Source organism: Oryx dammah, unplaced genomic scaffold (genome assembly GCF_014754425.2).
Source record: "Oryx dammah isolate SB20612 unplaced genomic scaffold, SCBI_Odam_1.1 HiC_scaffold_29, whole genome shotgun sequence".
NCBI lineage: Eukaryota > Metazoa > Chordata > Mammalia > Artiodactyla > Bovidae > Oryx > Oryx dammah.
The window spans coordinates 5,761,889-5,776,599 of record NW_024070213.1 but is presented as its reverse complement, the minus strand read 5'-3'; the positions used below and the strand labels follow the sequence as shown (position 1 = coordinate 5,776,599).

The window sequence follows — 14,711 nt, the reverse complement described above, 5'->3', positions numbered from 1 at the left end:
ACAAAGCTTTTGAGAAGGTTTTTTTTTTTTTTTTTTTTTTTAAGTAGGTCTTCCCCTTCCCTACCCCACACCCCAACGGCCACCCCCTGAGTTGAGTTGGTATACGGCAATCTTTCTGGGAAAATCCCTTCTCCAGGCGCCGCTAAAAGATCTTCAGGCGAAATGGTTGTTGATGAAGGAATTTGCGCCCGCGCTGTCTTCACCTGCTTGGGCTTGCAGGGATGCGCGTGTGGGTCTGTGTGGGAGAGTGTGTATGCTTGGGTGGGGGGAGGTCTGTGGGGAGGGGGTGGGGTTGGAGGTGATTCCTTCTTATTCCCCAATCCTGAAAAGTAAAACTTACCTTACCTGTTTTCAGAATACCAGCCATTGTCTTCTGCATCTCACGGTCACCCTATGGGCTCTGGGGGTGGCGGAGCGGTGTGGGGGGGCGGCGGAGTGGGGGGGTTGGTTTGTTGAAGGCAGAAAAAAAGTCTTAAGTATTTAAACATGTTGGACCATGCATGCATTTGTCCATGGTGGTGTGGTTTTTTTTTTTTTTTTTTTTGGTCCCCTCCCTCCCTTCCCTTTTCTTTTTACCAAAGTATATTCATCAAACTGCTGAGTTGGAAAGATTTGTAATGAGTTTTTGAGCTGTACGACTGTGGGTTTTTTTTTCCCTTTCCCCCGCCCTCTCCCTCTTTCTAAATCTTCATCTGACATTAAATAAAGCAAATCCCAAACAGATTAACTGTCGCCTGGTTCTGCTCCGTCCCCTCAGTCTGTTCCCAGGTCTGGCTCGGGGCCGGGCGGCGGGAGATGCCCGCGGGGCCCGCGGAGGTCCATGTGGCGCGCTAGGTGGGACCCCGGTGTCCTGAAGGCAGAGGCCCTGGCCCTCCTGCCCTGTGGCCTGGGCATGGCCTTCTCGCAGTCCCACGTGATGGCCGCCCGGAGGCATCAGCACAGCCGGCTCATCATCGAGGTGGACGAGTACAGCTCCAACCCCACCCAGGCCTTCACCTTCTACAACATCAACCAGGGCCGCTTCCAGCCGCCGCACGTGCAGATGTAAGTGGGCGCCCCGATGGAATCCACACCCCACCCCCCGGGGTGGAGGAGGAGGCGAGAGCGGGAGGGCCGCTTGGGGGTGGGCTCCTGGACTTGGGGGACCCCACCGTCTCCTGTGCGTTGACGGTGACGGATCGCGAGGCTCGGGACAGGAGGGATGGGGGAGAAGCTGCAGTGTGCTGGCCTTGTGGGCCGGTTCTGGCCGGAGTCTTGTTTCCTTTGGCTAGGAGGACGTTTTACAAACATTGAAAAACGAGGTGATGGCACGTAAAAATCCAGACTTCTGGCTTTGCTCTACGAAACCCAAAGTCGTGGCAACCCCGGGCCCGTTTGGCCTTGTGGCAGCATCGGGGGGGGGCAGGGGGCGCTGAGTTCCAGCTGCCACCCCCTTGGTGTTTGGGTTTCTGACGCCCTGGTCTAATTCCTGTTCCTTGTTGCACAGATGGGGAGACTGAGGCATAGAGAAGGGGCAAGACGAGGCTTGCTGCAGGACAGGACAGGGCAAGACCCTGGTCGTAGCCTGACTGTTCTCCTTTCCTTCTGCCCAGACCCCCTTGGCTTTCCCCAGAGGCCTGGGGAATTCTGCCACCTGCCCTTTGGGGCTGATGGAAAATATCAGAGGTGCCCCAGCAGTAGGGCCACAGTGAGAGCTCAGACTCAGGATCCGCGCATGAGTAGAAACTTTCTGCTCCCTGGGTCTTTTCCAGCAGTCGGGAGAGGAGCCCATGGCACGGGGTAGAGGTGGATAAATTCCAGGCCCGGCCCTGGGCGGCTCCCCGTGTCACTCCATCTCCCCGCCTTGTCTCCGCTGGCCCGTCCATCAGTCCGGCCAGACAGGTGACCCCCCGTGAGCCCAACACAGCTGGCAGGCGCCAGAGCGGACATCTGCCTCCAATCCAGGGCGTTCGCCATGCTTAGCATCCTTTCCCGGTGATCTCTGTGGACAGGAGTGCTTACATGCCTTCCTCTGAGAGTTAGGCGTTTGTCTGCTCCATCGTTGAAACTCCTCTCAGCCCCTTCGGGGAGCCCCTGTGCTGGGTCTCTGACAAGCCCCTGATGAGTGGGGAGACCCGCGAGTCCCCAGTGACAGTACAGGAGATGAGAGCTATGATGGGACGTTCCTGGGCTGTGGGGCCCAAGGCAGGCCCCCAGACCAGCAGGCTGGTCAGATTCCCCGCCCCCCCGAAGACACAGGGCCCAGCTTCCTCTTGGGCCATGGGCACTAGCTCTGGGGGGCAGTGATCACGTGAGGTGCTGGCCGCTGCCCGTTTAGGGAGACAGGAGGATCCGGGATGTGACCCAAGTCGAGAAGGAGCCCGGGGGGTTCCACTCCCAGGCCAGAGGTGGTGTGACTGGGTCTCTGCCTCGTGTTCTTGTGTGGTTCCCTCAGGACAGGTCTTCTGTTGTAAAGGGTGGGTGCAGCGATTAGTCATGGAAGCAAGGGCTCTGGAGGGCAGGGGGCACCCAGCCTGGGGGTGGGCCCCAGCGCTAGGAACTCCCTGTTCCCTGCAGTGCCTGCTCTGGTAAATGCTCATTTCCGTGGGGGCTGCAGGGCTGGCATTGTCAATAGGATGAGATGGTTGGATGGCATCATCGGCTCAACAGACATGATGAGTTTGAGCAAACTCCGGGAGATGAAGGACAGGGAAGCCTGGCGTGCTGCAGTCCGTGGGGTCGCAAAGAGTTGAACATGACTGAACAATTGAAGGACAACAACAAGATTTCTTTTTGGGAAACTCCCTGCAATGTCCAGTTTGGAACCAGACTGGCAGATTTGGGCAGGATGGGAGGCCTTGAGTCTCAAGCATGCTGTTTCTTGGTCTCTCTGGGACCTTGAGGCCTGGCACGGCTGCTGCAAGGGGAGGCCTTCCCAGGGCTGGGTTTTCTCTTTTGTTGATGGAGTTGGCCCTCCTGGGCTGCAAATGACAGTGCCTGAGGTCTCCAGATGCTGCTGGGAATGGGTGAGAGCCCCAGGCCCTCAGGCGGAGCAGGTGGGGTGTGTGTGTGTGTGTGCCTGTGTGTACGCCAACTCAGAGGGGTCCCTGGGCACAGCAGATAAAGCCAAGTAGAGGCAGGCAGAGCTGTCATGTAGGGGACCCCTGGGTAGCCCCAGTTGCAGAACAGAGCTAGGGCTACAGAAGTCAGGAGAGTTGGGGGGAGCCAAGGGGCTGAGGGAGGACCCTCTGGAGAAGATGCCTTGTAGGTTGAGACCCAGAGAAGCAGGATCAGGGGCAGCAAGTTGGGAAGTTGCCGCAGGGTCTGAGCCAAAGGTAGCGGGGATGTCCAGGAACTTCCAACCCAGGCAGGAAGCACGCCGGCCCCTGTGGGCCAGGCTGTGTCAGAGGAAGGGCAGTGAGCGGCCAGGTGAGAGGAGTCGTTCCCCCATCTAACAACTCGGGCTTATTGGTTCACTTCTTCATTCACTCAGCCACCCAGGGTGTCTGTGAGCAAGTTGTCACGCACGCTGGTTAGTTAGGAATGTGGGCTCCGGGGGCACCCTTCGTGGCTCATTTGGTAAAGAGTCTGCCTGCAATACAGGAGACCCAGGTTCCTTCCCTGGGTTGGAAAGATCCCCTGGAGAAGGAAATGGCCACCCACTCCAGTATTCTGGCCTGGACCATCCTGTGGACAGAGGAGCCTGGCGGGCTACAGTCCATGGGGTCGCAAGAGTTGGACGTGACTTAGCGACTGAATCACCACCGTGGGCTCCAGGTTAGACCACCCGGATTTGAGTCCTGGCTTTGCCGCTTGACTGTGGTGTGTCTCTTGGTGCCTCTGTTTCCCTGCCTACATGATGCTGCTCCTTGTATTGCTGAGGATTAAGTGTGTGGATCCATGAAGAGAGGGGCCGGGCGGCAGGTGTCCGTGCCTGCCGGGCTAGGTGCTCGGGACTCAGCAGTGGCCACAGATGGAGCCTCGCCTGCACTGAGCTGATGATGCCGTGGGCTGTGCCGTGAAAGTCATAACGTGCAGTAGCGTAGGGTTCTGATAGCACTAAGTGCCGTGGAGAAAAAGCTTAATGGCTTTTTGCGGTCACTTAGCTGTTGTGGGCAGAGCAGCTTCACACCAGCCTGCCCCGCTCCATCCCTCCTGCCCTGCTCTGTGCCGTCCCCTCCTGAGGCTCAGGCAATAGGGCTCGGGGATTTTGGCCGGGCCCCCGAGGAGAGCATACAGCGAGCCCTGGCTCTGGACTCCTGGCCCAGTGCTCCCTGATTGCCCACTTGGGTCACCTCAGCTTGAAATGCAGCTTTGCACACAACCAGGTGAAGCCGGGCCCCCGCAGAACTGGGTGGGTGGTTGCTATCTCCCACCCCCTCTTCTTCCGACTCACACCCTGCGCGCAGAGGAAGCGTGTGGGTTTCCATGGCGAGTCTCCACCGAGGGAGATGCCACTTCCTGACACGTGATTTATTGCCGCCCTGGGCTTTGTCTCGGGGTGAGGGAGCGAGGGGCCTTATTTAATAAATCCACAATTTATATTTAATAACAACAGTGACAGCCCAAACGTGGCCTCCGATGGAGCCCTGTGATTTATGCGGTTGCCCCCAGAGACCCTGGTGGTAACCAGGCTGCCTTTGCCTGAGGAATGAATGTCTGGATCTGGGGTTTTGAGCCCTGAGATCAAAGACCACCCCCCGCACCCCTACCCTGGGTGCCAAGCAACACTGCCCCTGGGGAGAGCCCCTCTAGATACCTGCCCCTCTGTCCTGGGCCAGACAGGTGGACCGCTGGCCTGGTGCTCACTGAGAAGGCAAGAACTGTGTCGGGGGGACAGGTTACCATGGGGGTCCGCCTTAGAGGAGACTGGAGCCAGGCGTGGCAACTCCTCTTTGGCCTTTGTCTATTTATAATATTTATTTATTTGTTTGACAGTGCTGGGTCTTCACTGGGGCATGTGGGGTCTAGTTCCCTGACCGAACCCAGGCTCCCTGGGTGGGAGCACGGAGTCTTAGCCACTGGTCCACCAGGGAAGTCCCTCTTTGTCTTTAAAAGGAGTCCTATTGGTGGAGAATCAGTTCAGTTCAGTTCAGTCATCCAGTCGTGTCCGACTCTTTGCGACCCCGTGGACTGCAGCACGCCAGGCCTCCCTGTCCATCCCCAACTCCTGGAGTTTACCCAGACTCATGTCCATTGAGTCGGTGATCCATCCAGCCACCTCATCCTAGTGTGATCATTTAAAGACCCTCCAAGCACTGTGGAGGGTCAGGCTGTGCGGGGGTCCTTGATGAATGTGGCAGGGTGGGGGACATCACTCTGTGCCAGGCCAGGAGTGTCCCCTGATTCCCGGCCTCCTCCCTGGGCAAGGCTGGAGAGCTGATGGCCTCACTAGGTGAGATGGAGGCTTCAGAAGGGACCCAGTGGCTCCTAGCCTGTCCAGGTGCTGCGAGGTCTCCAGGAGACAGTGAGGGTCAGCCTTGAGCCCAGGAGAGGAGGGGGTTGGGGTCGGACGGCAGGCAGGAGGCCCTCACCTGGGCTCTGTCTGTTCTCACATGTCATGCTGAACCTCCCCCCAAGGGCTCTGGGTGCAGTTCTTTTTTCTGGGACCTTGCTTTCTCCCTCCTGCCTCCAGGCTTTGCACAGGCTGCTTCCCCTAGTCGATGTCCGCTAACACGGACTCATCCTTCGGATCTCATTTCCTCGGAGTGCCTTCCCCGACCTCTCGCCAAATCTTTCTGGCTGCCCTCCCTCCCCCAGATCTAGGCACGCAGAGCCTCCCATTCACGGCGCTGCTTCAGCCTATGCTGATACATGCACTCGTCGGAGAGCTTTGTAAGCATCCCTCTCCTCCGCCAACATGGGCTATCTCCTGAGCCTAGCACAGCAGGACAGGAGGAGCGAAAGAAAAGGGAGCGAGGATCAGGCAAGGCACATGCCCCAGGAAGAGTGAGGGGATCAAGGAGGGCTTCCTGGTGGTGGCGGCATAACCCCTGGGCTTGGAGGACTGGCAAAAGCAAAGCCAGGAGGTGGGGAGGAAGGGAGGCATGGGGTCTCCGGGTGCAGACTTGCCTTAGAGCCAGTGCTTGGTGGGAAGGAGCCTTAGGCAGTCGTGCAGCTCAGCACCAACCAGTCCTTGCCTTCTCCTGGGCTTCCCCGCTGGTAGGATGAGAGGAGACTAGAGGTATCTCTCATTCTAAAAGCCGTGGCTGATGCCCAGTCACATGACTGGACATGGTTTTGGAACTTCACTGAAGACAAGTCCTGTGCCATCCAGCCCCCTGACCCTCAGGGTACCCTGTTTGCCCAGAAATAGAGATAACGGGGTGGGGGACGGCCTCTGCCTCCCATGGGGGCTAGGACATAGGACACAGGCTGCAAGGGGCATGGATCAGGTTTCCAGTTCTCATAGCATCTCCAAGAGAGTGGGTGGTCCCCACCGTACAGAGCCGGATGGGAGGCTGGAAGGGTCCTGGGCACAGTGAGAAGGTCGCTGAGCCCAGACGCTACCCTGGATCTGGGCGCTGGAGGCTGGGTTCTCTATCCTGCACCGTCCCCGCCACCAGGGTTCCTGTGGGAAGGTCCCGGGTGAGGCTGGGGGGACGCAGTGACAGGTTTCAGGTCTCAGAGAGAGAGAGGCAAAGAGCCAGACTTGCTTGGGGCCATCTCGGCAGGTAGACGCTTTGGGGGAGTCGAGTTTGCCCCCTCCCAAACATGGAACATTTATTTCCATACTTTCTCTCTGGTCCCCTGAAGAACATGGCTGGGAAATAACCATTTTCCTGTTTCATGAGGTTAAATGCCCCAATTCCTGTTCTGAAGACCAAGGTTCAAATTCTACTTTTTAACTTAGGAGCACCGGTCCTGGGTGTGGGACTAACCTTTCCAGCCCTCAGTTACTTGCTACACAGAGCTGTTACAACTTAAGGGTTAGCCAGATTGCAAACTGCCGTATGGGTAAAGGAGAGTTTCCTGGCTCACGTCCAGGTTTGGGTCCAGCTTCAGGCACAGGGGGATCTCAGGCTCAGCTGATGTCGTCAAGCCCTCCCACCCTTTGTGTGCTCTCCTTCTCAGTATCCTCATTCTTGTTCTTTTCTTCCCTTCGAGACACAGGTGGGGTTTCTAGGAGCTGCACAAGGTCTCCATGGGTGTCCTGTCCTGTCCCTAGCAGGTGTTTGGTATTTAGTAGGCACTCAAGAAGCATTTGTCTATCGATTGACTGGATACAGTGAAGTAAGGCCTGGAAACAGTCCAGCTTGGTGTGAGTTCTGGAACCAAAAACTGGCTTCAAACCCCAACTCCACCAGCTTCCGTAGCTGAGATCCTGGGCAAGTCAACCTTTTCTTTTTTTTTAAAAAAAAAATTCTTTTTAAAATGTGGACCATTTTTAAAGGCTTTATTGAATTTGTTAGAATATTGCTTCTGTTTTACATTTTCCTTTCTTGGCCACAAGGCCTATGGGATCTTAACTCCCCAACCAGGGATCAAACCCAGACCCCCTGCATGGGAAGGTGTAGTCTTAACCACTGGACCTCCAGAGAAGTCCCTAGCCAGCCTTTTCTGATCCTCAGTTTCCTCATCTATAAAATGGGCACATGTAGAGTGCCCTGCTTAGACGGTCCCTGTGAGGGTGAAGAGAGCGGATGTGTGACAGCGCTTTGCACACAATGAGCTCTCAACCCATGGGAATCATCAATATCATTACTGTTGTTATTATTTCAAGGTTGAGCATTTGTTACAATCCAAATAGCTGGAGGACAGTGCAGGGAAATAAAAGTCTGTTTTTGTTTTTTCCTCTGGGGATTATTAGGTTTGCCTCCTCACGGAGCTCAGAAGCCTCAGGGCGAAGAGAAACAAGAGCGGAGTTAATTAAAGAGCTTGGGCTCCAGTAGCAGGCCCAGCCCGACTAGTGCCCGTGGAATTCGTGTGCTCCTGGCTGGCGGGCGGCAGGCGCATTAGCTGGCTCAGGGCTCCTCCACGGAGGGACGCACAGGACGAGGGGTTGCTGGGGCCCGAGGTGGCTCTGGGGATGGCTTCTCACACCCTGTGTCCCCCTTCTTTGTCTCTTTGACTTGGTCTCAGCCGCCCTGTGGCACCTTTACAGCCTTGGTGTATGTGAGGCCAGTGAATGAATGGATGAGTTTGATTGACTCACTCGTGTTAATTACTGTGCCAGGCCAATAGCCCAGTAGTGACTGGCTGCCTTGCTCCAATATCAGCTGTGTTAGGGGCAGACAGGTGGATTCCCAGGCCTCTTCTCTGCAAGACTTGTCTGTCATATGGTGGGTGGCGGCAGGGAGTGACCCAGAGGACAGAGGAATGGCAGGAATTCCTGGGAGGGAGACGTGCGCTTCTCAACCAGTTGAGGCATCACCTCCTCCCGGCAAGTTCAGGGGCCCAGGCAGACTAGGGCCTTCTCTGGCCCCCAGGCCCTCTGCTGCCCCGTCCGACCTTCTGGCTTTATTGACACTACCTGGCCAACTCTCGTCTCCTCCATCAGTCTGGGACCTGGCCTGGTTCATTCAGTTCTCAGCTCTGAGCTCATAACTGGTACCCAGTAGGCATTCAGGATGGGTTTTGTTGAATGAATGAGGGACGGAAGGAATGAAAGAATGGAGAGAGAATAGAAAGGACTCTGAGAACCCTCCTGTTGGACATCATCAGACTCAGAAATTCTTCCTTTTCCCCGATCGGACCTAACTCTGACCCGCTGGGGGTCCTCGCTTGACTTAACCACCCCCAGCAAAGGGCCCTGGGAGTCTCTCCCCCGGAGGCTGGGTGACGGGGAGATGCTGGCACGGGGCTGCGGCTGCCGCTGGGCGGATGGCGCTTCCTCGTGCTCTCTGCACATTAGCATGCTGAACCCACGTCTCTTGTAAGGTGTTAATTAAATTTCTTCGAAGTATATTGTCTGAAAAAAAAGGATAATTAGAAAGATGTCTTTAAAAGTATTTATGTAACTGATATGGCACTGCTTTTGGTTTGCCGCATAATTAGATTTAAACACAACTCCTCGAGCGGCATACTCATTTGGAGAGAGCAGCTCGTTGAAATGTCATTGTGTCGTTTTTCAGCGTTTTGAGCCTGGCAGAACCAGTCAGCTGAGGAGGCAAGAGCTGGGGTTCTCGGGGAGTGCACTGAACTGGGAGCGGGGAGCTGGGGTTGTTTCCCACGGTCTGCATTTATTCCCTGGGACACCCGGGCCACCTTCTCAGTATCCTCATGTGCAAGACAAGAGGGCTTCCAGGGCCTCTGGGGACCGAGAACTTAGAGTTACACAGCTACAGCTTTTAAATTTTCTGACTGTCATTGCCTAGTGAGGGACGGAGCTCCATTATACAGATGAGCAAACCAAGGCCAGGCATTTTCTTGAGGTTATATGTTAGTGACGATCAGCAGATCTGGGTCTTCTAAATCCAGAGCTGTTTTCCTGCAGGACCCTGGAAAGCCCTTGTTCTCAACATGATCAGACCAGCTCATAGGTTTGGAAAATTGCTGCCTGCCTTTCGCGCCTTTATCTTACAAGTTCCCATGAAATGCTGCCCTTTACACATGGCTCTCCCTGGATCCTCTCTCTGCACGGCCCTGCAGAGTCAGTTCTTCCAACTGGATGAGGACTTCAGTGCATGCATCCTCCATGGGGCCGACAGCAACACCCCCAAGGCGGTGAAACCTGGATTTTGGGGGGTGAAAAAAATCTTACTCTTATTATAAAGCACAGATACACACATAGTAAATGAACAGATATACAGTGTATCTGTGGTGTTGAAATTTCACAAGAGAGGGGTGAGTAGAAAAAGCATCTTTTGTAGGTCCCTTAGGGGCTGATGATGAAAAAAAAAAAAAGGTTGAGAGGCACTGCTTGTCAAACAGCAGGTCAATTGTGGTCATCGCTCCGGTGCACGTAGGTCTACAGGCTGTACTGACCTGTCAGCTCTTCCCACTCATCACCTCCTTTAACCTTCACACAACACCCGGGGGTTCCTGTGTTACGGAGGGGAAACTGAGGCTCAGGGGGAAATCTTCTGCCTGATTGGTGAGTGGAGGGTCAGGGTTCGGATGTGGGTGGATGCGATCTGGACCACACGTGATCCGATCTGGATGGGACGTGCGCTGTAGTCTCCCGATGCTTTGGCCCCTGGACCCCACGGTCCCCTCTCTCCCCAGGGTGGACCCGGTGCCTCATGACGCCCCCAAGCCGCCTGGCTACACCCGCTTTGTCTGCGTGTCTGACACCCACTCGAGGACGGACCCCATTCAGATGCCCTACGGCGACGTGCTGATCCACGCCGGGGACTTCACGGAGCTGGGGCTCCCGAGCGAGGTGAAGAAATTCAACGAGTGGCTGGGTAGGTGCCAGAAGGGGTGGCGCCTGGGAGTGGCCAGACTCGGGGCGGACCCCTGCCTGCCACCCTTCCTCTCTGCACTGCCTGGCCCCCCCCCGGCCTTTGTCACCTGTCCACCTCCCCTGGGAAGCCCCCTGACCTCCAGGACCAGGCCTCACCCCTCTGACTATCTCGTCACACCTGGGAGGTCTCCTGCCCCAGCACATGTCTCTGCTGTGACTTTCTATTTGTTTGTGGGATATTTTTCGGCCTGGGAGACTCCCTTCCAAAGGCAAACCCAGGTTTGTTTCTGTCTGGTTGCGTGTCCAGCCCCCAGTACCTGGTCCAGGTAAGTACCCAATAAATAATTGCTGAATGAATGAATGAAAGGGTGAGTCAGTGGCTGAGTGGGTGAACAAATGAATGACTCTCTGGGAATGTGATGCCAAGGCAGGTGCTCAGCTGGTCGCACCGGCTCAGACAACCACCACCCTCGACCGCGGCCCAAGTGAGAGGACCCTCCTGGCCTCCGTGGCCCCAGCAGGAGCCCAGGGGTCCCGGTGTGGGCTCCTCCTTGGGCAGCTGTTGGTACAGGCAGCAGAGCGAGTGCTGTCCCATGCCGTGGGAGATGGTGGGCCATGATTTGCAAGCGCAACCCCCAGGGTTTTGTCTCTGGTTATGCTTTCTTCCAAAATAAGAAAGACGTAAATATGGGGTGCCCCCCGCCCGGGAAAAGCTGCTTGCTTGGAATCCAGAGAAACCTCACAGCGACTCTCTCCGCCACGGCCCCAGTGGGGACCGCTGGACGGCCCCGGTGGGCAGGCCTGCTGTCTCGGAGGCGTAGGGCCCGGGCCGGCCCACCTCCTCTCGCAGCCCCTTGTGGCCGCCAGACGGTCCCTCGCGCCTCCCCAGGGGCATCCCGCTGTGCAGTTGGCTGGGAGCTCCGCGAGCAGAGGGCCAGGAGTGAGGCGGGTAGCTGCAGCAAGAGAGGCCCGGCTTTGCCAGTTGAGACAAATATTTACAAGCAAGGCCTTTCCTTCCTCTTGGCAGGCTTGGAGCTTTCAATATTGATCTTTCAAATGGGAAATCCTAATCGAGGCCCCTGTTTGGGCTGAAACCTGTGAAGGCTGGGATGGGGTGGGGGGCGCTCCTGCAGGAGGCGAGTCTGCCCCAGTGCGTCTCCCTTTGCCAGGTCCTAGGAAGGGGGCCCTCGCGGAGACGGCTTTCTCTTGAATATTTATTTATTGGATTTTGGCTGCATCAGCTCTTAGTCCCTGAGGGCCTCACCCCTCTTCAGTTAGTTGCGGCGTTTGGGCTTAGTTGCCTCATGGCATGTGGGATCCTGGTTTCCCCGACCAGGAATCTAACCTTTGTCCCCTGCATGGCAAGGCAGATTCTTAACCACTGGACCAGCAGGCCAGTCCCGAGGCTGCTTTCTTAGCCCCCTGCTCCAGGGTCTCAAAGAGACGTGAGGCTGAACCGAGAGTCCAAGTCCTCGGCAGAGAGCAGGAGTCGTTGGTGGCTGGGCACGTGCTCTGCCAGGCCCGCTTGGTAGGCTCCTTACCACTGCTGCCCGGGTGGATGTGAGGAGCAGCTGTTTGACGTGGGCGCTGTTTGGATCCTTATCTGACCAAAGGCGATGTTGGCCCCCGCCCCCGCCCTGAGGTTCCCAAAGGTGGGGACTGTTTCTGATGTACCCCCGGCCCAGATGTGTTCTTCTCCATGCTGAGTGAGTAATGAAGCCAACAGTTGCATGTACCACGGGGCGGGGGGGAGGGGGTGGCCGGGGGTGGCCAGGGGTCGGGAGCTGGTGGCCAGGGGTGGTGGCTGGGGGCTGTGAGCTCTCAGTGCAGGTGCTGAGGGTGGCCTCCCCCTGGATGGGAGGTTTCGGGGACAAGCTGTTGCTGGGCTGGGTTTGGCCTGAAAATCGGGGAGTTTGTGCGGGGAAAGGGGTAGCTGAGGCCAGAGCCTTCGCGGGACATGTGAGAGGTGGTGTTATGTGTCCAGGCTGGAGGGAGGGGCTCTGGGGGAACGTGAGAGCAGTGAGCCTGAAGAGGGGCGTGGGGCCTCCTAGAGACTCTGAAGCCGAGTGGAAGCCAGGGGCCTGGGAGGCCCGCCTGGTGAGATGGCCATTTTAGGAAAATCTCTCTACCTGCCTCTCAGTAGAAGTCAGAACTAGGTGCCGTGGGAATTTGGTGGGCTTTCTTGGTAATTTGCACTTGGCGTTGGATTGATTTATTTGCCCGGATCGTGGCAGGTGGGAAGGGTGAACTTGCAGAAGGTCTTCCTTTTACAAAAGGAGCCTCTCCCCTTGGCAGCCTTGAAGGGTTTGCAGATGTCAGTGCTTGTCACTCAAGTGGACTGGGCGGGGCTTGAGGCTGAGAAGTGACTGAATGGGGCGAGGGGGAGGGGGCGATTTGCACGAGAGCATCAGTAGGAACGGTTTAGGTGGTCCAACTGCAGTCAGCTTCTTGGGAACCTGCCTGCTGCGCAAAGGGACTCACCTCTGTGGGCTGGTGGGTCACGTGTCCAGGGATGTAGTTGGTGATCATGGCGGAGAGACAGACTCAGGGGGTGTGGTTTTATTAAAAGCTCGTGTTTATCGACTCTTCACGTGTGTTGGGTGCCCTTTATGTATATTTTTAAGTCATTTGATTCTCTTGGTCAGGGGATGAGGCAGGAGCTATTATCATCCCCATTTAACAGAGGAGAAGCCGAGGCTCCATGGAGTGAAGTCAGAGAAGCCGAGGCTCCATGGAGTGAAGTAACTTGCCCGAGGTCACATAGCCAGCAAGTGGCGGAGCTGGGATTCAAGCCTAGGCAGCTGGACTCTGGAGCCAAGCTCTCCTCATCTCCTCTGTATCACCTCTCTTGTTTTTATGGTGAAATTTCTCTGTTTTGAAATAAAGATGTGCCTTTTGGGGCCAGATGTCCAGGGTCAGCTTCCTCCCAGGTGACCTCTCTGAGCCTCCCTGACCTCATTTTAAATGGGGAGGGGGTCAGGCTTCCCTTACCCTGTCTGCCTCTTCAGAGGTGGGTTGTTTGAAGGCTCTATTGGGCTGGAGGAAATGCTCAAGTGTTATAATCTGTAAAAGGCTGTGCAGATGGTCTTACTGCCCCCAGGAGGTGGCATTGGCCAGATCAGGGCTCCCCTTGGGGTTAGAGGTAGGGGTCATGGGTTGGTCCCATGTGGGGCTGGGGGATTTGACCGGAGCCTGCACATTGAATTGCAAGGAGAAGCGGTAGATGGTTTGTGTGTCAAAGTATGTGGAGTTTCCGAGAAATGTTGACCTACAACCTCATCTATGCAGGCAGTTCTTACACACACACACAGGCAGGAAAGACTGCAGGGGCTATTCATTCCCCCGCTCAGTGCATCTCTCTGAGAACATGGGGTGAGTGTGCAGCGGGTGATGCTAGGAGTGAGGAGCGGCCACTGTGTCTGATGATGGGGACGCCGCGGACGGGTGGACCCACCGGAAGCACCAAGAGGACCATTCTCATGATGAGGTCTGTGGAGTGCTGCCCCGGTTGATGGTGACGGAGAGCTCCTTGAAGCAGCCACGGAAGGCCTCCCTGAAGAGCTGGGCTTGGGTGTTGCGTGAAGGTGACAGTGAGCCCTGCAAGAGGAACATTCCAGGCAGGGGCAGAGTGGCTGCAGAGGCCCCGCTGCAGAGGCCCTGCAGGCAGGCAGGGGGGATGGTTTCCACCGCTGCAGCTACGCCCCATGGGCCAGCGGCAGGAGTTTGGGGTTGATTCTAAGTGAGCTGGGCTCTTCAGGAAGGTTTGCAGAAGGAAGTGACCTTTAAAAAGGCCTGGACTGCAGAGGTAGGATGGAGGCAGCAAGGCCAGTGAGGTCCGAGGCTCTGGAATGTTCCAGAAGTGATGTCTGGGACTGTGGGGGATTTTTATTTTCTTCTTTGTGGCTCTCTGTTTCTTTTATCCCTCTGATTTTTCTGTGGGGAGCATATATTATTCTCGTAGCTTTAACTGAAGACAACACTAAAATCTCATTGCTTTTAAAGAAACGTTGGCCTCTCTGGAGTCTGATGCATGGTGTATCCCAGGATGGGGGTGGGGACGGTGCTGGGCCCAGGTCAGTCTTGGCATCATCCAGCTACTCAGGAGGTCACCTGGAGTCCCTTCCCCGGCCAGCAGGGCCCTGCCCACCTCTCACACCCACGGGCCCAGCCCTTCCTCCTCCTGAGTGAGAAAGCTGCTGATCTGAAATTCATAACTAGCTTCTTCCCTGCTCATTGATCTCATGGAGAACACCTACAATCATATTGTAGGAGCCACCTCCAGACAGGAGATTTAAAAAATTAATAAAGACCCTTTTGTAAGAGAGGATTAGGTGCCTGACCGGGGAGATGCGTGGCTCCCCTCATGCGTCTCCAATTTGCTGTC

At 56.2% G+C, this 14,711-nt stretch overlaps 1 protein-coding gene across 1 annotated transcript in view; it reads left to right on the top strand.

Annotated features, from left to right (window-relative positions):
• The first annotated feature begins 435 nt into the window (after positions 1-435).
• MPPED1 (metallophosphoesterase domain containing 1) overlaps positions 436-14,711 on the top strand; it is a 68,309-nt gene continuing 54,033 nt past the window's right edge. Inside the window, exons 1-2 of the mRNA XM_040233145.1 lie at positions 436-1,044; positions 10,147-10,328. Coding sequence (XP_040089079.1) covers positions 821-1,044; positions 10,147-10,328 — 406 coding nt within the window. The 5' untranslated portion in view covers positions 436-820. The remainder of the gene's footprint in view (positions 1,045-10,146; positions 10,329-14,711) is intronic.